This window comes from Geospiza fortis, unplaced genomic scaffold (assembly GCF_000277835.1).
Source record: "Geospiza fortis unplaced genomic scaffold, GeoFor_1.0 scaffold2, whole genome shotgun sequence".
Classification (NCBI taxonomy): domain Eukaryota; kingdom Metazoa; phylum Chordata; class Aves; order Passeriformes; family Thraupidae; genus Geospiza; species Geospiza fortis.
Window position 1 is genome coordinate 2,728,326 of NW_005054366.1, and position 27,999 is coordinate 2,756,324.

General features: G+C 44.5%; 1 protein-coding gene across 2 annotated transcripts; it reads left to right on the top strand.

The window, feature by feature from the left end:
- On the top strand, positions 1-27,999 carry PIAS1 (protein inhibitor of activated STAT 1). Of its 2 annotated transcripts, XM_031059689.1 has the most exons (13): positions 1-444; positions 12,362-12,446; positions 13,201-13,248; positions 14,134-14,224; positions 14,708-14,842; positions 18,915-19,020; positions 20,835-20,908; positions 24,034-24,194; positions 25,703-25,833; positions 26,069-26,148; positions 26,205-26,246; positions 27,622-27,764; positions 27,962-27,999. In XM_031059689.1, exons 1-12 carry the CDS (start codon positions 3-5, stop codon positions 27,754-27,756), a joined length of 1,530 nt encoding a protein of 509 aa, XP_030915549.1. In that variant the 5' UTR covers positions 1-2; the 3' UTR covers positions 27,757-27,764; positions 27,962-27,999. The 2 variants fall into 2 exon arrangements, with proteins under 2 accessions (XP_030915549.1, XP_030915550.1); XM_031059690.1 differs by lacking the exons at positions 25,703-25,833; positions 26,069-26,148; positions 26,205-26,246; positions 27,622-27,764; positions 27,962-27,999 and having other exon boundaries at positions 24,034-24,198.

Consider the following 27,999-nt stretch of genomic DNA (forward strand, 5'->3'; position numbering starts at 1 on the left):
AAATGGTTATGAGCCTTCGAGTTTCGGAGCTGCAGGTGCTGCTGGGCTACGCGGGCAGGAACAAGCACGGCCGCAAACACGAACTGCTGACCAAAGCCCTGCACCTGCTCAAGGCTGGCTGCAGCCCCGCCGTCCAGATGAAAATCAAAGAACTCTATAGGAGAAGGTTCCCCCAGAAAATCATGACCCCAGCAGACCTGTCCATCCCCAGCGTGCACTCGAGCTCCATGCCGGCCACGCTGTCGCCTTCCACCATTCCACAGCTGGGCTACGACGGCCACCCCGCCACGTCCCCCCTGCTCCCCGTGTCACTGCTGGGACCCAAACACGAACTGGAACTGCCCCACCTCACCTCGGCCCTGCACCCCGTGCACCCCGACATCAAGCTGCAGAAACTCCCCTTTTACGACTTGTTGGATGAGCTGATCAAACCGACCAGCCTAGGTAAGGAGAGCTCCTGCAGCGCTCGCTGCGTTTGGGGGAAAATGGTCAAATTCAGCTGCTGCAGCAAGGGGTTAAATATTGCATCACAGCAGTGTTTAGAGAATTGCTATTTTTGGTAACTTTTGGAACAGATTGTTCTACATGGAGAGACATCTTACCTAACACTCATTAGTTGCTTTAGCTGAGCCTCTAAATATGGTTTAAACATCCGTTATTGTAAGGGGGGGGCTTTGAGAATAAACAAACTAAATCTTAGGAAAAAAAAAAGGGGAAAAAACCAGTCTGCTTTCAGTAGTGCTTATAAACCACAGAGTTTCATTATTAAAAAAAAACCAAAGTAAACAGAACTATCCCCAAATCCATCAGGCTTCTAGAATGTTCTCATCCGTGCTGGGAAGGAGTGCCAGGCTGGAAATTTGCTGGATCCATTACATTCTGAACATCTGAATTTAGGGTTCTTTTGCAGTTGTGGCTACTTTCTTTGCATCTGATGTTTGTGTGAAGGTATAAATCACTGGTGGAGCTGCTGAGGAGAATCTGCTGCTCCCAGAGCATTATATAATGTGTGATTTCCCAGGTTCCACTTCACAGCATGGTTAACTTCTAATACTCCTCAATATTGCCTAAATGCACCAGGCCTGGTGGTTTCTGTGTGGTGGAACCTTCTGCTGGCTTGAAACCCCAGGAAAGATTCCCTGCTGGTAGGAGGAGCAGATTGGTGAGAGGAGATCTGGGGAGAGAGGGTGGGTGAGTGAGAAAAAAAAAGTCCTTTGCAGAAGAAATCCCTTGTAAACAAAGCTGAGCAGGTACTTTCCAGTGCCAGTCTGGAGGGCTGGGGGATGTGGGAGGCCTGATGTGTGAGTGCTGAGGTTGTCTGTGCATTTCTGAAGGATCTGGCACAGTATTTTGCATTTTTTTTTCTTTAGCTGCTGTAATTGAGGGGAAAGCTGAGAGATTTTGGTAATTTGATCTTCTGGTTCAGGTGTTCTTTGCAGAGGTGCACTGTATCTGTTCAGCTTTAATCTAAGCCCTAATTGCTGAATAACCATTCCAGGCAGTGCTGGTGCTGGGAGCTAATGAGGTGCTCAGTATGTGTCTCATCACTTTTACATCAGAATACTTCAGAAAAAGGCTGTAATTTCCACAAGACATTCCAGTGCAGGAGTGATGCTGTGCATTTATTTATTTATTTATTTATTTATTTGTTCGTGGATGTGGGAAGAGCCCTTTGCCGTCAGCTCTGAGTGGGACTGGACATTGGGATATTTCTTCCCTTTGTGGAGTGTCAGGATAAGAAAATGGGAGTGCAATTGCAAGCAGATACCTTTGGAAGCAATCCCTGTCCTTTCTGGTCACTTCAGGAATGTTGGGGCTTGTTTTGTGTGGGAATTCTGTTTGTGTGAAGGAATCCTATTAAAAAGCCTTTGAGTTGAGAGTTTGGGGGAGAGGGCTTCAGTATCCATCATCAAATTCTGGAATGGCTTGGGTTGGAAAGGACCTCAAAGCCTATCCCCACTATCCCTGGACCTCAAAGCCTTCCACTATCCCTGGCCCTGGACCCTGCAGGGATCCAGAGCAGCCACAGCTCCTCTGGGAATTCATCCCAGCCCCGTCCCCAGCCTGTTCAGACTCAGATTCATTTTCTCCATTTATGCATTTACTGATACTTTGGCTACAAAGTCTGAAGTGATTTGTAGAACGTTTGCCCCAGATGGTCCGGGCACCCTTCTGTGTGCTGCCAGCAGGGTGGGTTTCCTCAAGTGTCCCATGTGTGGGTTCCCTGGTTTGTTTTCCACTGGCAGATATTACTGCAGCCACTCAGAACTTGGAATTTAGCCAGTGTTTCAGCATCTCCTGCTTGCTTTTTCCCATCAGATTACTCATGGGATAGGGATAAAGGACTTTTGAATTGACTCTGGTTCCCTCCCCCACAAGGATGAACTGATGACCCGATGCGGGGTTTGGAATAATTCTCTGCCTGCTTGAAACAGAAGGGAAAGAAAATGTGTGTGAGAGAGAGAATTGGTGTAATTCAAACTTCACACCCTCCTGAAATGAAATCAGACTGGGCAAAGCACATCCTTGGGTGCTGGGATTGCCCCTGGTTGTCCCCAAGTGCAGGTGGCACAGCTGGGAAGGTTTGCTCCCGTCTTCTGTCCCTTTGAGAAGTGATGGTTGGTTGAAGAAGCAATAATTTGAGCGAGCCTCAGGGCAGGGAGTTGCCCAGCAGGGCACTTGAACAGGCATTCTGTACCCAAATATTTCGTGTGGGTGGGTAGCACACAGCTAATGTGAGGAACAGATAAGGAAATGAAATCTGCTAACTCTTATTTGTACCATCAGGAACAAAAGGAGGAAATAGAAATTCTTTATTTGAATGCAGCTCCAGCCTGGGATTCGGAGGGATGTGCTGGGCTGGGCTCATGGAGTGCAGGGATTTCTCCATCCCTGCCCTTCTCACCAGCAACCTGGGATTCCGGGCCGAATCCCAGAATCCCTGAGGCTGGAAAAGCCCTCCAGGCTCAGAGTCCAGCCTTTGATCATCACCTTGTCCCCAGCCCAGGCCCTGAGTGCCACGTCCAGTGCTCCTTGGCCGCTGCTGGCGTGAGACAAAGAGCCATTTGTTCCTTTGCGGTGGAGCTGTTGAATTTGATCCACATTTATTAGTCACCCTCCCTGCCAAGTGCAGAAAGCATGGGGATGGGATGGGTTTGTGTCCCAGCCAGCCAGGAAAGCTCCTCGTTCTGAAATGTGTGCTTGCAGCACTCTGCCCCTGCTTAACCACCATTTTCAGGGATTTTTAATTCTTTAATAAGGAATGTTTGTGTTTGGAGGAAAAGCTGTCCACTCTGGCTTTGATGGAATGTTTGCCTTATTCCTGTGCTTCTCTCTTGTTCTCCTAATAGGATCTAAAGAGGAGAATTGAGGTTGTTTGTCAAGTGAAGCTGCAGCTCTCCCTTAATTCCCCCATTTCCAGCCCCCAGAGCACAGACATTGCTAATTGGTTGTTTTTTAAGCACATTTTCTAAAAGTAACTCCTAACGCGCAGATAAGATCTCTTTTGTGTGCTGAAATGTGTTTGCTGTGAGTAGCAAGGCCCAGAATTTGCCAGATTATTGTGGAAGGGACATGAGATAGTTAAGCACCATCTTAAAAATGCCTCTTGTTACAGCAAATGTCATTCCTAATTGCTGGAGCTGTGTAGTTCTTCCAAAAAACATTTTAACTGGCTTAGGGGTCTTTACTTACCTGTAAAGGGAAATGAAGCTGTTTTTTTTTTTTGTTTTTCAATTGAAAGGATTAAAGAGGCTGTGAGCTCTCCTCCTGTTTAAAATCAGTCCAAATGGCACGGGGATCATCCTCCTGCAGTTTATTTGCTGTGCTTCAGCTCTCAGTGATACAAACACAGCACTGGAAGTTGGATCTGAGCCAGAGAAACGAGAATTTTTACCTGCAGCCTCCTGGAAGGAAGAGGCACAGATCAGTCATTATCCCTCAGAGGCAGCAGAATTCCAGCTCCATCAGAGCTTCCAGTGAGGCACTCTTGATGGAGGGCTCAGGTTAATTCCTTCATTTCTGTGCTCTGCTACCAGGATTTCTGCTAGCAGCAGAATTTCCCCCTCAGGGGTTGATTCCCACCCTGCATTTGTGCCTTGCACTTCCCGTGCATTTTCCTGAGGCTGTGAGCGATCCTGGTGCCTCAGACCTGGAGCCAGATCTTGCAGCTGAGCTGCCCAAAATCTTGGGGGTGCCTGTAGTTCAAGGTACAGCCATTAAACAATTAAACAATTCAGTGCACGAGAGAGCTGGGCTGGAACCCATGAAAGTTTTGTTTGGCAAGAATTTCTCCTTTTTCTCTATCAGCGAGCTGATCTCGTGCTCTGTGCAATTGCTATTATGGTTTATATGAAAGTCACGCTTTTACTGTCTGCTGTGTTTATTATTTTTTTGAAATGTACTTTGTGGGAGGAAGTTCAACAAAACACTAAATTCTCAACTCAGCTTTGAGTTCTCTGACTTCCGGCCCTGCAGCTTTTAACTGTGCAACAACGGGGTGAAATATTGGCTCTGTGCTGGGGCTGAGCTGGAATTACAGCACATTTGGGGTTCTTTGTTTGGATTTACATGTGCTGAGCCCCAGGTTGAGCTTTCCACAGTTGGGAGTTTCTTTCGAGAGAGCTTTGAGCAACTGGGTAACTCTTAAAAAAAGGATTTATTCAGGTTTTCTTCAGCTGATTGCTCAATCTCCTCATGCGTGGAGCTGAGGTCAGTGAAGTTCCAGGACATGGATGTCCCGGGGTTCCAGGACATGGATATACTGAGGTTCCAGGACATGGATGTCCAAGATTCCGGGCCCTGATGAAGTTTCCAGGCCCTGACAGGACATGGATGTTTCCAGACACGGCTGGAATGGAGCTGGGAAGCCACTTGGCTTCCAGAGAATCACAGAGAATATAAAATATCCCGAGTTAGGACAAACAAGGGACAAAACCCATCTCCCTGGCCCAGCAATCCCATCTTGTGCCTGAGGAAAAAACTTTTCTTGTTGAGAGGAACACTTCTCCAGAGCCAGGATCCAGCAGGGATGTGGCAGTGCTGCCTTTGTGCTGCTCCTTTGAAGTGGCTGACTTGGTGCTTTTAGCAATAAAAGTTAAAATATCGGAGCCTGAAAGCAGCATTGGAGTTGTGGGACGTAATTCAGGTGTCAGAAGGAATCAAGTGGCTGAATTTGAGTAAGGAGGATCCTGTGATGTTCCTTCCCTCTGCAGAAATGATGGGTCAGGTGAGATCCAGGGATACAGGAGGGGAGAGCTGGGATCCATGGTGGTTGGGAGAGTGAAGAGTTTGGAATGTTGGCATGGAAGAGTCCCCTGATCTTCCTGCAGGTCTTCAGAAATGCTCCACAGCATGAGTGATTTAAAGAATGAATAATCACACATAAATGTCTGTCCAATTGCACATAATTTCCAGCTGATCTCTTCTGTCTTCTGTTTATACAACATATCAGAAAGAGTTATAAAATCCATAATATTTATGGATTAATTGTAGCCCTTGGAGTATTTCCAGGCTATTTTCATATATATCTTTAGGCACAATTTCAAATAAGCTGCTTCACATCTCTTTACTCCCTTCCTTTCCCACCCCCAGGGTGGCTCTGCCTGTTCCTCCTGAGGATTAACTGTGAGTTGAACAGAATGTAAAATCGATTTGAAGGGATGAATGCAGCAGCTGACCAGAGCCAGGGTTCAGTTTTTCCCCTGTTCCAAGGTGGGGAGCATGGCCCTGGCACTTTCCTTTCCTCGGGGTGTTTGTGGGCACAGCTGTGACCTGTGGGGGTGCCAGAAGGGCTCAGCAGGGGAAGAAGGATTTGGGTGTTTGCTAAAATGCTTCCCCTCAAGTGGTTTTGAAGGGTTTGGAAAGGTCAGGGATGCAGCACCCATTGTGATAATTGGAATGAAGCAGAATGGCCACGGCGGGACAAAAAGCAGTGGGAATTTGGGATTTCTCTTGGCTCTGGAGCTCAGATTTCCTGAATCCCACAGCTTGTGTAGGGCATGGCTGAGGGGTGTCAGGTGATGGATTTTGGGGTGCAGAGCCCTGCTTTGGCATGGGCTGGGATGGGTTTAGTGATGGCTGAGAGCCTTTCCCAGGGAGAGGATCTGGCTGCTCCCAGCCCCATCCTGCTCACTCCAGCTGCATTTAATGCAGCAGGAAATGCAGGAGTGGTGGGTGTGGGCTGGAAGTGCTGCTGCTTCCAGAAGGTGACAGAGCTGGGGGCTCAGAGGCAGGAAGTGTTGATGTGTAAATAAACACTGGGTTACTGGGGAACTCCAGAATTTGGGGTGGCTTTAAAGGCCATCCTGAGATTGATGCCTCAGGTTTGGATTTTATATTTTTCAGGTTCTGTGCTGCTTTAGTGCTGGGTCTGGGCTTCATATTATGGGATGGTGAGCTCTGTGCACAGAGCAGGGAGACAAAACAATTCCTGCTCCAGCTGGGCACCAAGGACAAATGATCCAAATCTCAGCCCAGGAGCACAAACCCCGTGGGCTGGAGAGAGAAAAACAAGCAGGGTGGGACTGCAGGGGCTAAAGCTGGAATGGGACAATGAACTGCAAGGTGCAAATGGAGCAGAACTGATCCCAGGGACAGACCCCGTGCCCGGCCGTGCATTTTGGGGCCATTTTGGTTCATCCTGGGTGCAGCCCTGGCTGGGCTCTTGTGCTGCCCAAGGTGGATCCATGGAGGAGATGCTTTGAATAAATCCCTCATTTATTCTGGAACTTTGCCCAGCCTCTGCTCCACCTCAGCCTTCCCAAGGCATCAAGATGAGCTCCCCCATCAAGGTGGGTTTTCCTCCTCCAGACCTCCTTGGATTGAGCTTCTCCACAGCCCCAGCACAGCCCTGGCTGCTGCTCCAGGGGCAGCTGGGGAAGGGAGCCCTGGGCAGGGGGGTCCCAGGGGCTCCCCATGTCTGGGTGTCCTGGATTGCCTGCCCTGCAGCAGGCTTTGCACTCAAACCTCTCTGAATTCTCACATTTTCAAAGCTCACATATTTGCTGTGCCCTCATCTGAGCACAGTGTTGGTCTGATTGGGAGGTGGAGGTGAAATTTTCAGCTGTGGTGTTTGATAGAGCATTGAACATAAGTTGATAAAATGCCCTCTGTTGTTTAAAGGAAAAGCAGAACGAGGCACCTCACCTGTCTGGGGAGGGGAAACAAGAATTGGGGGATGTCCTGAGCTGGGAAGGATTCCCCAGTCCAGACACCCCAAAATCCCCCCCTGTGCATCCCTGAGAGCATTACCCAAATATTCCTGGAGTTGTTGGGAATGTGCCCATTCCCTGGGGAGCTGTCCCAGCCCCCCCCAGCCTTGGGGGAAAATCCTTGTCCTGATTCCCATCCCAAACCTCAGACCCAGCTTCCTTCCTGCCCCTGGGCACATGAGAAAGCTGGAAATTCCATGAGGAATCATGGAAGCCCCAGGAAATTCCACATTTCTGGTTAATATTTGGACAAATTTAGCTAATCCAGACCATTAGTTAGTGAATAACCAATTGGGCATCTCTTGTTTTTCTTACAGCATGCAGCAAAAGTTTCCTCTGCTCCTCATCCTCTTCCTTACAGCTCTTTTTGCCTTTGGAAATGAACACAACTATTGGGAATCATTGGGAATGGGACCATGTAATGATATCTTAGATAATTCTTGTGTAAAGTGCAAGTTTAATTTTAGTGCAAGCCTTTCTTTAATACATTCCCTTCAGTATTTAATAATTGGTGATGCTGCTGGGAGGATGAACCTCAGTTTATTGGTGCTTAGGAAGCATCACCACCACAACTCCTTGATCCCAAAAAATTCCTGAAAGATTTGAAGGTGTCTGTGCCTGAGTGGAAATTCAGAGAGTGGCTTTTTCTCAAGACAGCAAGAGGTATTTTGCTGCAGAAAGATTGTGTGGCTATTTTTAGCCCTGGGTACTGGTGAGGTGGAACAGAATATTTTTAGAGCTGTAGAAAATGCAGCCACTCAAGCTGGGTTCTTTTTTTCACGCTGGTGCTGGAGGGGTTTTCCAAAATAAAGAGCAGAATTAGTAGAAAATGGCTTTTCTGTACCATTTTTATTTATTAAACAGGTGATCTGTGGATATACATATATTTTTTAATATATACGTACATATACAGTGTGTATATTTATATTTAGATTTACAATTATAGTTACATTTACATTTATATTTATATATTTTATATATTTATTAATATTTATTTTATTTATTTATATTTGTATTTATATTTTTGTTCCTATACCATTTTAAGTGGTTTGATCCTGTGAATACCATGTGTTAAAACAGTTTACCCTCAAATTTTGGGAACTTTTTACCTCAGTGAAGTGTTTTAAGGAAATCCACAACCAGCAGGGCATAATTTTGTCCCTCAGTTAATCTCTACCAATCTGGATCATCCCTGGAGTGAGGTAAGCCTGGAATAATTCAGGAGATGTTGGTGAAATTAGGAAAAGAAAAGTTTGGGAGGAGAAACTCTGTAACTTTTTAGGCATTTTGACTTTTCCAAACTCTTGTTGCACTCACAGTACAAAAGAAAATGTTTTGATATGTAATAAATCATAGTTCTGGAAAAGAAACAACAAACCCAACCCCCCAGAAACATTCCTGGCATCTTTCTGAAGAATGTCCATATTAACTCTGTTGTCCTGGCTTGATTCCAGCGTTATTGGATTATAAATTCTATTTCCATCCTCTTGGTTTTCAATTGCAGATCTATTTTTACCTTTCTTTTGTTAAATAATGATCGTTGTTTGCAGGGCACAGTTGTGTTTGTAGCCACCAGAATGATTTTTTTTTTTTTGTCTAAAACTATATTTTTTCTAGTTTTAATCATCCTCCAGAACATCTAAAAGTAAATTATGTGCTTGATTTGCCAGGATCTGTTTGGTGTTTTAAACACAGCAGATACACCAGATGAATTAACAGAAATCTGTCAGCTTTTCTGCACCCTGAAGTTTCAAATTCCCAATGTTCCTGCCTTGGAGAATCTCAGATCTTTGGGAATAGAGGAGTTGGAGGCAGAGATAAACGCAGAGATTTGGTTTTTAGGGGAACAGCTGCTCAGTGTTTAATGTGGTTTGGTGGGATCTTCACGCTTCATTTGTAGGGTAAGCAGATCTGGAATGGACTAGATGTGGGCCTAGAAAGATGATAAGGGAGAAGATTAGGGAAAGCCACAAAGAAAAATCAGATTTTGTCTCTTTTTTAGAGGCAGCTGCACATGCAAGGGGCAGAGTTGTATCCTGGGAGTAGCTGAGGAGCCTGACCATAAGTCAGTTGTAGTTTCAGGGAGCTCCTTGCCTGCCTCCCTGTGCCTGCTCTGCTCCGTCTGGCAGGAGTTTGGAAATATTTTGATTGCCTTTTGGAGCATCTTTGCCTAATTAACAGCTTTTTTCCCCCTTCCCTCGTTGCAATCTGGCCGTGCTCCCGTGGCAGTCACAGCGAGGGCTGCACACGGAGCAGGGCTGGGGAGCAGGGGAGGCAGAGCTGCTCCCCAGGGATCCTGCAGGGATCAGGGATCCTGCAGGGATCAGGGTTTGCTCACTGGGACACAGGCAGTGAGCACAGAATTCCAGGAGGGTTTGGGTTGGAAGGGAGCTGAAATCCCATCCCATCCCATCCCATGGATCCCATCCCATCTCATGCATCCCATGGATCCTATCCCATGGATCCCATGGATCCTATCCCATGGATCCCATCTCCATCCCATGGATCTCATCCCATCCCGTGGATCCCATCCCGTGGATCCCATCCCATCTCCATCCCATGGAGCCCATCCCATCCCATGGATCCCATCCCATCCCATGGATCCCATGAATCATATCCCTATCCCATCCCCACACCCTCCACTATCCCAGGGTGTTCCAAGCCTTGTCTTGGGCATTGCAGGGATCCAGGGAGCTTCTCTGGGAATTCCATCCCAGCCCCTCCCCACGGTCCCAGGGAGGAATTCCTTCCCAAATCCCATCTAACCCCATTCCCTGGCCATTTAAACCCATCCCCTTGACCTAAGTCCCTTTCCAAGTCTCCTCTTTGAGGCTGTAGCAGTAACCACACAGAAGACACTGAAAACACAAAAAAACCTCCCAGATCTCAAGAAGAAACGTCAGAGGCCTTTTTGAATTTAGGTTTTGGTTCAAGCAGAGGCTTTTTGAAGTTTTCTGTCCTGGCACAACTCCTGAGGAGGGCTGGAGTTGGGAAAGCTCCCATGGCAGCACTCAGGGATGTCCTTCCCCATTTTCTCCCAAATAAAAGTATAAATGCTTTAATTTGACCAATACAACAGTTGGATGTTAGGAAATATTTCTTTCCTGGGAGAGTGGATAAGTATTGAAACAGCTTTCCCAGGGAAATGTGGAATCACCATCCCTGGAAGGGCTCAAAAATCCAATTTTGATTTAATTGCTAAGGTGCTCTTCAGTCAGGAGTTGAACCTGGTGAACTTTGAGGTTTTTTCCAAACTTAGTAACTCAGTGATTCTGTGAATATGGAAGTTCAAACCCCACTTTTCATATCACTGTTTAGTAAAAATAAATCTGTGACCAACATGAGCAGAGGAAAAAGGATTGAATTTCAGAACCTTTGGTCCAAACTTTGTTTTCCTACTGCACACAAATTCAGTTCCTCCTGTTTGCCCATTTCCCTGCTGGATTCCCTAAATTGGAGCTGCTGCAAAAAAGATGGAAAAGGGAAAATCTAGGGAGATCCAAGGAATTTTGGTAGCTGCTGGTTGGCTTCTCTGGATAATTGAGCTTTAAATGAAGGTGGCATTAGTTAAATAGTCAGCAGTTTTTAATTAGTGAAGTGCTGGAGGTTCCCAAGAACCTTCCAGAACTTTTCTAATAAAGCCAAAATTGACAATTTCCAGGCTAAAGCAAATAACACCTGGGAGGAAAACCAACCCAGCAGAAAAACCCATGGAAAAGGAGGAAATAACAACTGGAATTCCCTCATTTCTCTGCAGTGCATGAGCTTGGCTAATTCAGCTTTTGTTAATTAGAGTTTGTAATTGTGATCTTGCCATTTATAGCTAAAAATAGGTGTCAAATTCTATGGAAGAGCAAATGTGAAAGCAGATTTTCATTGTTAATTGTATACATTGTGTCTGTTTCCTGCAGACATCGTATGCAGGAAATGTATGCATTTCAAAATCTGAGTTATTTATAAAACTTAGTTCTTTCTCAAAGATTCCAAGCGGCAGCTTCATGTCCCTGTTCCTGCTCATGCACAGCAGCAAATCATGGGATCAGCGAAGGATTTTGGGGCAGTGTGATGCAGGAAAGATAAGAAATGGAAATTTGGGAGGCTCCTGCTGTAATATTTACACTCAGTGTCTTTGCTATTGTTGGTTCCAACCCACCACACGCTGCTTGGAACAAAATCTCAATTCTCACCCTGAAATACTCACTCAGCTGTCACTCAGGGATGAGTCAAGAATGCATTATAGTAAAGCAAAAAATGGGAAATTTATCCAGTGTTTAGTGCACAGATAATTACATTGATTTATTCAGAATAATTGTATTATATAATATTTATTCAGAACTTACAGATTTATTCAGATATTTATTCAGAACTTAAAAATTATGAAGAATAATGGGATTGAAGTGCAACTTACAAGCAGCTTTTCATTCACTGTGTGTTGGTGAGTGTGTGGAATCATTCTCTGGGGAGATGATGCTTTCTTTCAGGTTATTATTTAAAAAAACCTTTTTCATTGCTGCAGTGGCCCTGTGAAAGGCTGTGTTTTAGCTAAAACCACTACTTTAGAGATATTTAACATTAGTTTCCAGCAGGAGCATTTTACTCTTGAGCACTGTTTGGTTCTGGAGCGCTGTGGCACAGAGTGGGAAGGCTTTAAAATCAGATTTTATGGCTGCAGATCTCACGAGTTCTTGGCTTATTCTGGATATATTTGGTGCATTGAAGTCCAAAAACCATCAAACTGAAATGTGAGATGTCCCACGTGTTGTGTTCAGCCCCTCTGTGAACTTTGACAGGCCGAGCCTGATCTGGTGCATGGAGGGAAATAAAAAAAGTGATTGATGAGAAATCCTCAGATATATTTTTATTTCATATCAGAGCACGTTTGACATGAAATTACAGCGATAAAAAGCCTTGATTTGCCTCAGCTCTGCTGTTATCTCCAGCCCTATTTTAATGTACACTTTATAGGCACATAAAGTTTGTTCATTGTATTTTTATTTACAGGAGGCTTCCAATGGCAACTTCCTCAAAAGCTCTTCAGAGCCAGATGTGTCTGATGCTGCTGGAGTTGAAAAAAACCCGTGTGTTCTGACTCGATGTAATTATTTCCTGATTGTCCTGGCTGCTTTTTGATGCTCTCTGCTCTCTTGCAGCCTCAGATAACAGCCAGAGGTTTCGAGAAACCTGCTTTGCCTTCGCGCTGACGCCGCAGCAAGTGCAGCAGATCAGCAGCTCCATGTGAGTGAGCCCTGAAATCCAAATAATCCACCCCAAATCCACCCAGCTTTCCACAGCCCTACTTGGGAACGGCCGGGGAAAACTCCTGTGGGGAATTGGTTTGTCTTGTTGTATGGGGAGCAGAGAATTCAGCCCCACCGCTGAGTTTGGGGTGGGTTTCTCTGGTGTTAAACTCCCTGCAAATCCAGAATTCTGCTTCCTGCAGCTCTTCCTTGCCACCAGTTTCTCTGTTAATTCATTACAAAGTTGTGACTTTATGGTGACCATCAGAATTTTCTTTCTAATATACAAAAAAACCCAAAAAAAGCAAAAAAAAAAACTCCACAAAACCTACCCATAAAACACATAACTCACCAAAACAAACAAACAAATCCCCCAAAAAAGCAGCAAATAAACCCCTGCAAACAAACAAACAAAACAAAAAGCCAAACAAAAAACCTAAAAAGTAAAAACCCCAAAAAACATCTAACAAAAACCCCCACAAAAATAGAGGTCAGACACAAATTTATTTATTTACCTCAAAAAAATAAAACCTCTTCCTTTTAACCTCTCTTGAGAGTGGTGGTTTGAGCAGGAGCAGCAAAGTCTGGTGTGCATTATACATACCTGAAAGTGTGAATTTTCCATTTTTTGTGTAAAAATGAAGTGTTTTCCATAAATTGAACTTCCAGCAAACTCATGAGGAATCTATATTGCAATACTGAGAAATCTTGTGAAAAGCTGGAAATTTTAATCCATTTTCTCTTGTTTCCAGGGATATTTCTGGGACCAAATGTGACTTCACAGTACAGGTCCAGCTAAGGTAGGGATTTTGCTGCCTGTTGGTTTTCAGGATTTATCAGCCAGGTCCTGTCCAGCAGCTTGGGAATTCCTGGATGGAAAAGAGCCCGATTTTCCTCATCCTGGCTGATTTTCTTGTCAGTGAATCCTTCCTGTAATTCCACCTTGGTCATTCCATGTCCTGGGGCTGGAAAATCCATGAGCAGGGAGGGTTGTTTTTCTTAGCAGGGATGAATTCCATGGGCATTCCAAGATCTGCTTCTTTAGGCACTTTGGGAGTCACCAGCCTGGTGAATTTGGGGGTTTTTAATCAATCATAAACTGATTAAATCCTCTGTCTCAGCCTGGTGAGGTGGGATGGACCAAGGGTGAGGAGGGGATGAGGGAAACCAGCTCCTCTTGGATTATCCATGGGCAGGGATGGGGCAGGTCCCTGGAAGGAGCCCAGGGCAGCTGAGAGGTTCTGCTGCTCCTTGGAATGCTCATTGTCCTGCTGGCAGCAGGAAGGGTGGGTCCTGCTGGGACCCAGCAGCAAAAACACCTCTTTGAACTGGAAAGAAATCAATTCAACAGCAGAAACTGCCTGGAGCTGCAGCTGGGACGGGGGAAATGTCATTTGTGACAACTTGGTCTTGTGTGGAGAGGTCAGGCTGGAGAAGAGGCAGAGAAGAAATTGGGGGTGGGATGAGTCAGGCTGAGGAACTCCAGGAATGTGAGGAGGAACCTCCAGGCTGCTTGAAGCACTGTGATTTTGGGGGGTTTTCCTGCTCTGTGACATCTTTGGAGGGCTGTGTTTGGCAAGATCTGTCATGATTTCAGAGCTCTGTGGAGAAACAGTTCCTTCTGGGAAGAGATGATCTTTAAATCGCTGTAAAAGTGAAAGATGATGGCAGCTCTTTGCTTTTAGGTTTTGTTTATCAGAAACCAGTTGTCCACAAGAAGATCACTTCCCACCCAATCTGTGTGTGAAAGTCAATGGGAAACCATGCAGCCTTCCAGTAAGTAAAATCTCCTTTTAGTACTCATTTTGGGATGCATCATTAGGAATTACCTGCCTGAAAATTTATCCCAATCATTGTTTTCACATTCTGGAGCATTGGAATGAACAGAAAAGATCAAGTAATTTGTTTTAGCCAGTAGATCCAGAGTTCATATGGAAGTTAAAATGTATAATCACTTTTCAAGATGATACATTTAGTAATATTCTCATGAGCAGAGAAAAAAGGATTGAATTTTAGAAACTCTGGTCCAAAGTTCAGGGGTTTCTGTTTAGTTTTTCCGGGACAGGAGAGGTGGCAAAGTTCCCTTTAATATTCTTAATTCCCATCAGGAGAAAGAGCTTCTAAAATGCTCCATATTTTGTTGTCTGATCCTTCTCTCTTTGAATTAACCATAGAGCCTGGTCCAGGTGTATTGGGAGGGACAGGAGACAAAAGCACTGTGGGATTCTTTTTTCCGAGAGCTGCAATTTTGCTTTTCAGGGCTACCTGCCACCAACCAAAAACGGTGTTGAACCAAAGCGCCCCAGCCGACCAATCAACATTACCTCACTCGTCCGCCTGTCCACCACGGTCCCCAACACCATCGTTGTGTCCTGGACTGCAGAGATTGGCAGGGTGAGTGCCTCTGGGGTCTCCTCTGTCTGCTTTAGAGGTAATCCTGGGCAGAAAATCCTTGCTGGGGTGGCCACGGATGTCCTTGTCTGTGACCGTGTTCACAGGGGTCTTAGGAAGAGGGAAGAGACGAGGAGCTGACTCCATGTTTCAGAAGGCTGATTTATTATTTTATGATATATATTATATTAAACTATGCTAAAAGAATAGAAGAAAACATTTCATCAGAAGGCTAGCTAAGCATAGAAAAAGAAGGAATGATAACAAAATCTTGTGTCTCGGACAAAGAGTCTGAGCCAGCTGACTGTGATTGGCCATTAATTACAAACAACCACACGAGACCAATCACAGATGCACCTGTTGCATTCCACAGCAGCAGATAACCATTGTTTACATTTTGTTTCTGAAGCCTCTCAGCTTCTCAGGAGAAAAAATCCTAAAGAAAGGATTTTTCAGAAAACATCATAGCTGCAGTTGTCCAGCTGGAATTCCGTGCTGCGGGATATGCTCCCTCAGATCCCCCCTCACCTTCGGGCTGGGATCTCTCCCTCCTCATCCTTGTGATTCGGGGAGGGCCCAGATAAAGAGATCAAGGCATCCTCTGAGCCATTTGTTTGTTGATTTGGCCAAACTTCAGACTTTGAAGCTCTTCCTGACTGCAGGGACTTGACAAAGCTTGGCTTGGACTTGCAAGGAGCGGGTGCCATGGAGCCCAGAGTGGCCCTTTGGAGCTGTGAGTGAGGACACAAAACAGCCCAGCCCAGTTGATTCCATTGACCTTTTCTACATTTCTCCCAGCTGCTCTCCTTATCCTTCACATTTAAAACCTCATGTTTTTACCATTTTTTTGTGGCTGTGGGGAGGAGGTTACAACCGGTGTCAGAAAATCGCTGATGTTCCACCGGGCTAATGAAATCTGGAACGTGCTGCAAAAAGTGACTCCAGTAAATCAGCCATGAATTACTGAGCTGCTTTCAGTGCTGGCACCAAAGCTGCTGGGTGGGCATTCCAGAGGCACCGTGTGCTGCTGCCACTGCCCCCATCCTGTTTTTAGAAGTGCCCAGAATTGTCCTGAGGTGAAACTTCGGCCAAGAATTTGTCAGCGTGCAAAGCCCAGCGTGGAAAAATGCTTACACTCCAGTCAGGGACAATAGGCAGCTCTGAAACACCAGGGTGGGATTTCGGCGTGGATTTCTTGTGGAGCAGAAAACAATCTCCATTCAGATGGTGGCTGAGTGATTCTGGTCCAAAAATCCTCTTTTGTCTAATGAGAGCTGCAGGTATCAGAAGGAAGCAGTTCCAAATCAGCCTGCTTGGGTTTGCATGCTGAGCTGCAGGTGGGTGGGTCCCAGATGCTGCTCTGAGGGATTCACAATTCAGGATTTAGGGACAAGAAGTGCCCCAAGTTTGAGTCAGTCCCTTGGGAGCTGGCTGGTTCTCAGGTTTCACAGATTAATCAGTTATAAAGAACATTTTGGGGAACCTTTGGCATAAATAAGCGTTAGAGTTGTAGGACAGGGTTGGAGCAGCCTGGGACAGGGGAAGGTGTCCCTGCCCATGGCAGGGGTGGAATGGGATGGGATTTAAGATCCTTTCTGACACAAACCATCCTGGAGTTCTATAAAAAACAGTCCTTCCTGAATACATTTTTTTAAGACACAACCCTTCCTAAACTGATTCTTGAAGACACAACCTTTCCTAATTTGATTATTTCACATTTGACAGTGAAATGTGAAGAATTATTTTATATTTGGCTGTGCCTGTGTAGCACAAAATCTGAGTTCCCTTCTCCCCCTTCCCTCAAGAGTCAGTTCTGGTCCCAACTGTGCTCCCTACCTTTGCTGGAGCCCTCACTGTGATTTTTACACAATCTGTTTCAAGAGCCTTCTGTACAAGATGCCTTGGGCAAGTTCCTGCCTTTGTAGATTCAAGCTGTCGGTAAATAATTTCACAACGTTAATTAGCATTTTTCTAACTCCTCTCCTAATTGAGGCATTAAACAAACAAGTTAAGGCAGTAGTGGTTTTTAACGATGTGAGAAGCATTCATTGTGAGAATAAAATATTTAAAATGTGGTGTTTCTGATGCTGCTCCAATTGGTGTGATTTTGTGGTGAGATATATCACTGAGAGCCTGCCTTCAGATCCTACATAAAGGATGGGGGATGTCACAATTGCATGGATTTTTTTAAAGTGGAAACGTGTGGCACTTGCTGAGGGAAGCCTTTTATTTTTCAATTTAAATTGTATGAATGCAGCTCCAGGTTTAGCCAATGTTCAAATCAAAAAATAATTGACGTACCCTAATGTGAGAACATGGATTTGGTCCTTTCCATTCTGGGGGATGAGAGGTGTTGCTGCTGAGTCATATTTTTAGAAAGACATTTATAACCTGATTTTTCTGGAGATTATAAGAAAAATGAGAGCTTCAGAAATCCCAGAAATTTGGGCTCCATGGCAGGAAGAGTTCATTCCATGAGGGAAGGTTCACCTGAGTTGTGGCACATGACAGAGTTGGGTTCTGCCTCTGAGCTGCTTTGGTGATGAAATTCACATCTCAGAGACAATTGAGGAGAAGAAAAAGATGGCAATGCTTCCAGATAGTGCAGGTGATGCATCTTGGGAAGAGGCATCGCTGCTTCTTTTCCTATTTTGAAAGCAAATAGGTTTTTATTAAAAGCAAGAAAAAATTCTGATCATATTTGACCTGACAGCTTTCCTTAAATGCACTGACACCAGTGCACCATATAAAATTAAATATACTGACACAACTGCAATGCTGAACATTATGCATGTAAAATTCACTGTACTGACACCAGTGCAGTGCTGAACATTATCAATATAAAATTAAATATACTGACACCAGTGCAGTGCTGAACATTATCAATATAAAATTAAATATACTGACACAAGTGCAGTACTGAATATTATCAATATAAAATTAAATATACTGACACCAGTGCAGTGCTGAACATTGTCTGTATAAAATTAAATATACTGACACAAGCATAGTGCTGAACATTATCCTTGTAAAATTCAGTGTACTGATACAAGTGTACTGAATGTTGTCAGTATAAAATTGAAGTAGCTCTCCTCCATGGTGCTCTGCAATCTCATAATAAACTGTTGAGTGCTGCAGACAGGGTTTTCTCAGATGTTTTTGGGGTTTTCCCTGATGTTTTTGGGGTTTTCCCTGATGTTTGTGGGATTTTCCAGAGCTATTCCATGGCAGTGTGACTGGTGAAGCAGCTCTCCTCAGCAGTGCCGTGCAATCTCATAACAAACTGTTATTTGCTGCAGACAGGGTTTTCCCTGATGTTTTTGGGATTTTCTCTGATGTATTTGGGGTTTTCCCTGGTGGTTTTGGTATTTTCTCTGTTGTTTTGGGGTTTTCTCTGATATTTTCTGCAGTTTCCAGAACTATTCCATGGCAGTGTGCCTGATGGAGCAGCTCTCCTCAGCAGTGCCCTGCAATCCCATAACAAACTGTTATTTGCTGCAGGATTTTCTCTGATGTTTTTGGGGTTTTCCCTGATGTTTTAGGGGTTGTACCTTCTCTTTTTAGGGTTTTCTCTGATGTTTTGGGTTTTCTCTGATATTTTGTGCGGTTTTCCAGAGCTATTCCATGGCAATGTGCCTGGTGAAGCAGCTCTCCTCCACAGTGCCCTGCAATCCCATAACAAACTGTTATTTGCTGCAGACAGGGTTTTCTCTGATGTTTTGGGTTTTCTCTGACATTTTGTGGTGTTTTCCAGAACTATTCCATGGCAGTGTACCTGGTGAAGCAGCTCTCCTCCATGCAATCCCATAACAAACTGTTATGTACTGCAGACAGGGATTTTTCTGTTTTTGGTATTTTCTCTGATGTTTTTGGTATTTTCTCTGATGTTTTTGGGTTTTCTCTGATGTTCTGTGGTGTTTTCCAGAACTATTCCATGGCAGTGTACCTGGTGAAGCAGCTCTCCTCCATGCAATCCCATAACAAACTGTTATGTACTGCAGACAGGGGTTTCTCTGTTTTTGGTATTTTCTCTGATGTTTTTGGGTTTTCTCTGATGTTTTGTGGTGTTTTCCAGAACTATTCCATGGCAGTGTACCTGGTGAAGCAGCTCTCCTCCACGGTGCTCCTGCAGCGGTTGCGGGCCAAGGGAATCCGGAACCCGGATCACTCCAGAGCACTGAGTATGTGTCTGCCGGCCTTCTGTAAAAAAGGATAAAAAAATCACTTTTGTGAGGGGAGATTTGGAATTAGGACTGTGCTAACCAAGCTTTGGACTTCCTACAGCCCTCTGGGCTTTGGGAATGTGATAGTGGTGTTCTTTGTGTTCAGCTCCAATTCAAAGACTCAGAGCCTTTGTTTGCACTAGGAGCCAGTCCAGGAACCCTGTTGACACTGTGAGGGGAAAAATGCAAGAGAATCTCTTTCAGCCCAGCCATCCTGGCTTTGTTTGTGCAGAATGGCACAACTGTGCTCTGCAGTCAAGTGGGCATTCAGTACCTCGGGAGAAGGAATTGGTGGAAGTTTGTGGCATAAAATCGGCACAAACTGCTGTGGGTTTGGTTTTCAGGCAGAGGGGGAAAATCCCAGCCCCTGATAGTGGTGTTACTCTTTAATTAATGCTCACATCAGGGGTTGTACCTTCTCCAGAGGGGGAAAATGAGAGCAGCAGTAAAAAATTGTGGAGAATGGTATAAATGTGTTTTACAGTGCAGTGGGCTGAAGGCCGAGGCCTGCGCAGGAGCAGCTCCACCGAGCATTTCTGTTCCCAAAGTTGTGGGGTGAGCCCGGAGACAGTGCCCAGCACAGAGCCCCTCCTCACTGCAGAGTGAATTTGCTGCCTTTCTGCCTTTCTGTCTCCTCTGACGACAAATTGGTGGAAATTTGTGGCATAAAAACATAAAAACTGCTGCAGGTTTGGTTTTCAGAGAGGGGGGAAAATCTCAACACCTGATAGTGATGTTACTCTTTAATTAATGCTCACATCAGGGCTTTTACCTTCTACAGAAGGGAAGAAATTAGTACAGCACTAAGAACTGGTGCAGAATGGCACAAGTTGGACAATGTTTTACAGTGAAGTGGGCATTCAGCACCTCAGGGCTGGAGCCTCCCCCGGGCCTGGGTCTGGGCATTTCTGTTCCAAAGTTGTGGGGTGAGCCCAGCACAGAGCCCCTCCTCACTGCAGAGTGAATCTGCTGCCTTTCTGTCTCCTCTGACAACAAATTGATGGAAATTTGTGGCATAAAACCAGCAAAAGCTGCTGTGCGTTTGGTTTTCAGGGAGGGGGCAAAATCCCAGCACCTGATCATATAAAATTACTCTTTAATTAATGCTCACATCAGGGGTTGTACCTTCTCCAGAGGGGAAGAAATGAGTCCAGCACTAAATAATAATGCTGGGCATTAATTTGTCCTAATGCAGTTTGATGATTTATGCACAAAATGCACAAAAATCTACAAAGTTCCAGGTGGCTGCTGCTCTGCAGGGTGAGGATGAAGGTGTAGGTCCAGTCCTTAGCAAGAGGAATAGGAATAAAATGAGTCTGACTTGTTCATTTTACCAATGGCTGCTCATGAAACAGGCCTTGTAAACAAAAATAGAGGATGAAAAACTCCAGGAATTAAAGACTTCAATATTTCACTGCAGTTATTTAAATCTCAGATTTCGTCAGGGTACTGCTGACTGCCTATTGCTCAATTTGCTTTTCAGTTTGAAATCACTTGATGAGGATTTTGGGGATTGTAGTGGTGCCTGTCCATGTGAGAGTTGTTAACAAGTTTAGCTTGAAGTTGGAAGTGAAATTAATGTGATACTAAATATTAAATAATGGTCAGGTACAAAGTTGCATGCAAAGGAGTTAAGACATCTCTGGGTAAACAAGTTTTAGGGGTCTTGAGTTCAAAGTTTAGCACACCATTTCAGATTTATTTTATTTCTTTATCATCCAATTCATGTTTGAATTAACCTAAAATAAACCTTTTCTTCTTTCAAATGCCAGTTAAAGAGAAGCTAACTGCTGATCCAGACAGTGAAATAGCAACAACCAGCCTAAGAGTGTCTCTGCTTTGTCCAGTAAGTTGATTTTTTATTCCTCAAAAGTGATTCTGATGGAAATGTGGCTGTTGTGGTGGAAATTACCTCGTGTTTACCTGGTGTAACTTTGTGGGGACAGAGAGCAGCTGAAATTATCTCTGTGCTGAAAAGCTTCTGAAATGCCCCTGGGAAAATGAATATTCCATTAGCTTGGAATTGTTACTCAAAATATATGTAAGCATACATTTAATGTGTCACTGGATCCTCTGAGAGTGCAGCTTGGGCTTGGATTGATAAAAACTCCCTCAAAAAGGGGGAAAAGGGGGGAATCTGATGTTCAAAGCAGCCAGAGGAGGCAGCACCTCCTGGAATTGTGCAAATGCATACTTGGATTTAATAATCTGAATTTAAAGCCAAAGCAGTGTCCTGGAATAGTTCAAACAAAGTGTTTAATTTTAATTTAATTTTATTTTAATTTTGGTTTTAATTTTAAATTTTAATTTAAATTTTACTTTTTAATTTTGCCCTCCAAGCTGCTCAGATCTTCCCTGGAATTTGGCATCCAGGATCCAGAGGGGCTGCTCTGAGCTTGGACTTCAGAGCACACTCAAATTCATGTTCATTTCTTCCCCTGAAAGCACAAAGAAATAAATCCTCAGGCCCTGCAGCAGGACCAAATATTTAACTGGAGAAAAATTCCAAATCCAGGGGTGTACTGGAGGTTCTGCAGCTTTGTTTACAAATCCTGAACTCCTGTTTTTTAGCAGGGAAATAGAAATGTTTTGTGTGCTCGTGAAAGAAATTAATGCAGTGTTTTTTTGGCTGCCAGCAGGCAGAAGTCAGTCCCAGTGATGGGAATGCAGCTTTTCCACACTTGGGATGCATCCCTGGTTTTTTTTTTTTTTTGTTTTTTTGTGGCAGAGCCGATCCAGGAGGTTCAGTGCCAAAAATGGGAAAAAAGCATCAACCTGGGAACTCTGAGCCTGGTTAAATCCCATCACAGGCAGAGGTTTTTTACCAAAACCCTGGAAAAAAATCTTCCTGTTTTTTAAATCTTTTTTTTATTTCCCCTCAGGGATATCACAGGCAGAGGTTTTCTACCAAAACCTTGGGAAAAATCTTCCTGGTTTTTAAATTAGCTTTTTCTTTTTCCCTCAGGTACATCACAGGCAGAGATTTTCTACCAAAACCTTGGGAAAAATCTTTCTGGTTTTAAATCTGTTTTTTCCTCTCAGGAGATGGGGTTTTGATGTCCTTCCTGTCTTTGACTTTCCTTATTTTCCTTTTGAAGCATCCAGGTTTTCCCTCTGATGCTCCTGAGCTGCGCCCAAAAGTCAAACGAGCCATTGCCGCAGCAGCTGGGAGATGAGAACTCCTGACACACACAGAGCAGGGGGGGTGTTGGATTTGGGATGGGAAGAATGTGATTTTTGGGATTGGAATAATGTGTTTGGTCATGGATTTGGGGGGAGGAGGTGCCAAACGCCTGGCACCAGAGAATCTCCTGTGGGAATTCTGTGTCCCCTCCCGTCACTGGGGACAGGGTGACGGTGACTGAGAGCCAGGGGGAAGGAAAATAAATGAGATTTCAGTTCAGAGGGAATAAAAACAAGCCCTCACCATCAGGCTGGAGGAAGTGGTGGCCTGTGAGAAGAGCCTTTGTTTGTGGTGTGGGTTTGGGTTTGGGGATATTCTGGTGCCATCCTGTGGCATCCTCCCTGTACTGCTCAGCATCAGCTGGATTGAGCCACGCTCCCAGAAATCCCACTGCCAGCCCAGGGAGCAGCCAGAGCTGCTCAGGTGCAACCTTCTGCATGTTTCAAATAAACACAGCTTCACACTCCTCAGTGGGAACAATTCTCCTCCTGATGCCTCAGGTTTGGATTTTATATTTTTCAGGTTCTGTGCTGCTTTAGTGGGTGGGTCTGGGTTCACATGAGGGGATGGTGAGCTCTGTGCACAGAGCAGGGAGACAAAACAATTCCTGCTCCAGCTGGGCACCAAGGACAAATGATCCAAATCTCAGCCCAGGAGCACAAACCCCGTGGGCTGGAGAGAGAAAAACAAGCAGGGTGGGACTGCAGGGGCTAAAGCTGGAATGGGACAATGAACTGCAAGGTGCAAATGGAGCAGAACTGATCCCAGGGACAGACCCCGTGCCCGGCCGTGCATTTTGGGGCCATTTTGGTTCATCTTGGGTGCAGCCCTGGCTGGGCTCTGGTGCTGCCCAAGGTGGATCCATGGAGGAGATGCTTTGAATAAATCCCTGCTTTATTCTGGAACTCTGCCCAGCCTCTGCTCCAGCTCAGCCTTCTCAAGGCATCACTCCATAAATTATTGTTCTGTTGGGTTTTCATGTGGTGAAAATCCCGGTCAGACCTTGCTGCTCTCACCTTTGCTGTGGTCAGTCCAGGCCCCTCCAATGCTTAAAACAAGAGAAGTGATTCAAATAAACAAAAATACATATTATAGTAGAGCCATGTAACATGAAGTAGTCAATTAACAACAAAGTTCAAAGAGTTTCTTTTTAGTTGTACCAAGAGGAGGAAATGTAGGGAATAAAGGTAAGATTTTCAGAAAGCTGTAAAAATAAGCCTTAGAAATAGAAAGAGCAGAGAAAAAAAGAACTAACTACAGCTGCAAAATCTGAACGTAGAAAAATTACGATAGTCTAGCAAGCAAGAACATTTGGGGTTTTTTGAGCAACTGCTGGCGTTTTGTGAGGAGATTTTTATTTCAGATTAAAGTGAAATTCCTTTTGCTGTCTGCTTTCCTTTCAGTGTAATGATACTTGCATGATAATGAAGGATAATGCTGGTTTTGGTCCATATAATACATGGAGTAATATATAATAATTCTATTTTTTGGTCCATCCAGGACACTGCTGTTTACAAGTGCTCAGTGCATTTTGTTACAGGAATATGGCAGGATGTATTCTTCAGCTTCCTGGATCAAATAAAACTCAAAACATGATTTTTATTCACTTTTATGCCCTTCCAAACATACAGGAAGGAGGGAACTGTGTGCATGTGACAAAACTCAGATTTCTGAGAGTTCTTTCTGGAATAAAACTCAACCTATCTCTTGTCTCTTTTCAGGCAGGAAAGCCCTGGTGGTCAGTTTAACTCCAAGGTAATAAAATCCTGTTTTTTTTCCTCTTCCAGCTTGGCAAGATGCGCCTGACCATCCCCTGCAGGGCCCTGACCTGCTCCCACCTGCAGTGTTTTGATGCCACTCTCTATATCCAAATGAACGAGAAGAAACCCACCTGGGTGTGCCCTGTGTGTGACAAGAAAGCTCCTTACGAGCATCTCATCATTGATGGGTGAGTAAAACTGAAATCAGAACCCCAAGGGGATGTTCCTGTCTGAAACCAAGTGGATTTCCCTCCTTTTGGAGCTCCCCATGTTGGATTTCACTGCTGCTGGTCAGGAATTCCTGAGCAGCTCCTTCTCAAGGATTCTGCTCCTTCAAACTCAACTTGATAATAATGAGAGCGATTCTCAGTAAATTCCTGAGCTTTCCTAGGTGCAAACAGCACATGCTGTATTTCCTTTTAATGGAGCAGCTGTACAAATCTGGCAGGGCTGATAACAGACAGAGCAAATCAATGCTGCCACCCCTCTGAGTGCCTGCACAATTCCGTGTACAATTTCACACTCGGGGAGTTGCTATCTATAGAAAGTGACACACAGATTGATTCCCTGGCTCTGCCTGCTTGCAAAACACTGAAAAAATAAATAAATCTCACCTCGGGCTGGGCCAAGTGTGGATTTCTGGGGTTGCATTTTAATTTCTTTAAGAGAGAAATTTTTCTTTTTTTTTATATAGAGGGGGAGAATAAGTAGAGGTTTCTGAGAGTACTCTCAATATGAAAACAAAGCCCAAAGATTGATGAAACATGCACAGAAAAACCCCAAAAGCAAAGCTGAAAACCCCCAGGAAGCCCCAAAATCTTAAAAAACCACCTCATCAATGGGGAGTCTTTTTTAGGGAATATGTGTTTTATTTTGCCAGGGAAGGATGAGATCACTCAGGGTCCCTTTAGAGCCTTGCAAAAGACACTCAGGCTGATCTGGACTCCTGCATCCCCAAATTTCCAGGGATAAATCTGCCTTGGATCAAAGAGCTGGGGGGCTCCTGCTTGAGGTTTCTGCCTAAAACAGCCAAGCCAAAAAGCAGGAATAATGCAAACCCCACATGTCCCTATTTCTCCTGGTGCTGCCAGGTGCAGATGTTGGGTCTGATCTAACTGGAGCATCCTGAAGAGAAAGTTATTTGTGGAAAATGCTCCGATCTGGGAAAGAGGGAGCTAATTAAAGCCAAGCTCTAATTAAAGCCAAGCTCTTCCCTGCAGAACCACATGAATGGGCCTGGTCAGAAGCTGGAATTCCCACTGGCAGTGATGTGCTGCCAGGATCCTAAAATTTTAGGAGGTGCCTGTAGGAGGAGAGGCTGCAGATTGAGATTCTCATGCTCTGCATTTGGTAGAAAGTTTCACAAGTCCTTAAATCCTCAGATTTAGGAGAGGTTTCCTCAGTTAAGTTTTGTCAGGATTTTTTATCAACTCTGGTTCACAGAATTCCTTTGTTTTGGGAAATGGAGAGTTCTGTGTCATGAGCTCTGCAGGACTCCATTCTCAGTGCTTTTAAATAATTTTTGCAGATTTTTATTTTAGGTAATACTTGAATTTTGTCAGCGATTCCTTTTTATCAAGGAGACAGTGAGAGAAGAGCAGAACAGTAAAAGCTTCACCACAAATTCAGACTTACACTGACTAATAAAGGGAAAAAAGCTCTTTTTAGGACTGATATAAGATATTTTTATGAACAGGCTGTTCATGGAAATCCTGAAGTTCTGTACAGATTGTGATGAAATCCAGTTCAAGGAGGATGGGTCCTGGGCTCCCATGAGGTCCAAGAAGGAAGTGCAGGAGGTGACCGCATCCTACAACGGAGTGGATGGTGAGCCATGGCTGGGCTCTGAAGGGCTCTCTGGGATCCCCTGGGCTCCTTCCCTCCCAAAATGCTCATTTTTAAACATGTATTTATAGCTTTAATCATTTCTGTTCAGCTAATTGGGTCACCCCTGTCTGGGGCTGGTGGTGTTTAAAGTTACCAACATTCTGTGATTATTTTTTATTTTAATTTTGAGCTTTTTAACGAGCTGTGGGTGTAACTGATTGTTGGTTCTGTGCAGGATGTATCAGCTCCTCCTTGGAACACCAGGTGTCCTCTCACCAACAATCCAACAAAAATAAGAAGGTGGAAGTGATCGACCTGACCATCGACAGCTCCTCAGACGAGGAGGAGGAGGAGCCCTCGGCCAAGAGGAGCTGTCCCTCCATATCCCCAGCATCACCCATGAACAACAAGGGGTGAGCACTGCAGGGGGAGTCAGAGATTCCAGCATAAATCACCTCTAGAAACTTCTGGGGCTGGGTTAGAACCTCCTTTGGTAGCTCTGGGTTTGCTCCCAGCACGAGGCCTGAGGTTGAATTCACAGCTTTGGGTGAAATGAAATATTTCTGTTGTGTTTGTGAAATGGCGCAAAGGGGAATCAAAACTTGAAGTGTGGAACATAATGAAACATAATGAAATATTTCAGTTATGTTTGTGAAATGGTGCAAGGGGAATCACAGCTTTGAGCGTGCAACACAAATATTTCTGTTGTGTTTTTGAAGTGGTGCAAAGGGAATCAAAGATTTAAGTGTGCAGCACAAGTATTTCAATTGTGTTTGTGAAATGGTGCAAAGAGGAATCAAAGCTTTAAGTGTGGACCACAATGAAATATTTCTGTTGTGTTTGTGAATTGGTGCAAAGGGAATAAAAGATTTAAGTGTGCAACACAATGAAATATTTCTGTTGTGTTTGTGAAATTGTGCGTAGGGAAATCACAGCTTTGAGTGTGGAGCACCATGAGATATTTCAGTTGTGTTTGTGAGATGTGCAAAGGGAATCACAGTTTTAAGTGTGCAGCATAATAAAATATTTCAGCTGTTTGTGAATTGGTGCAAAGGGAATCACAGCTTTGAGTGTGCAACACAAAATACTTCAGTTGTATTTGAAAAAAGTGAGTGTCAAATGATGCAGAAGGCACAAAAATGTGGATTATGCAAATCTGGGAATGTTTTTCTCCCATTGGGAAATGTGGAAGCAGCAGCCAGGGAGGAGCAGGGCTGTGGGAATAGGGAGTGCCACAAGCACCTGGGCACACCTGAGCAGCCAGGCTGGAAATAGCTCCTGGTTTGCATAAATAGTCTGGGATGGAAGCCAGGGATGCTGTGGGAAGTGTTCCTGCTGCACAGTGGGAATCACTCAGGGACCACTCCAGCCCCTCACGACCTTTTCCAGCTGGAATCACCTTGTAGGGTGTCAGTGCTGTGGGGTCACACAGATCCCTCTGGGATTTTGAGTTCCATATTCCTTCAGCATTGTCTTGTCCTTGTTGAAAACACCTGTAACACATTTCCAGAGATCCCAGCAGCATTTCCAGTTTCTGCTGTTTGGGACTGAGCTTTCCTTTCCTAAATTCCAGCTGTGCTGGGCTGAAGGGCTGTTCCTGATGGAATTCCGTGAGAAGCTTGGGGAGTGTGATGCAGCTTTGGAACGGCTGCACATCCTCCAGGAAATTCAGAATGTGTTTTGAATTGAAGTCCAATCTGAAAATAAGCAAACAAGCATCCCCTGATGGGACAGCAATAAACCAAGAGTGTATGTTATACTTTTAACAAGCTTTTTTTTCCCTTGCAGCATTTTAAATTTACCCCACCAAGCTTCTCCTGTGTCAAGAACCCCAAGCCTTCCTGCTGTGGACACCAGCTACATCAACACATCACTCATCCAGGACTACAGGCATCCATTCCATATGACACCCATGCCTTATGACCTGCAGGGTGAGTTCTGGCTGCTCCTGCACAGCTCTCCAGGCACTCATTCAATTGTAAAATAAAAATAATGAGGTTAATATCTCTGGTGGCAAAGAGAATTTGGAGTGTCATCACTGTTTGGCTGGTTTATTTCAAAACAAGCGGTGAAAAAATGGACAGGGGCTGTTTTGAGAAGCTGAATTTTGTTTTTTATCTCTTGACAGGTTTAGATTTCTTCCCTTTCCTGTCAGGTGACAATCAG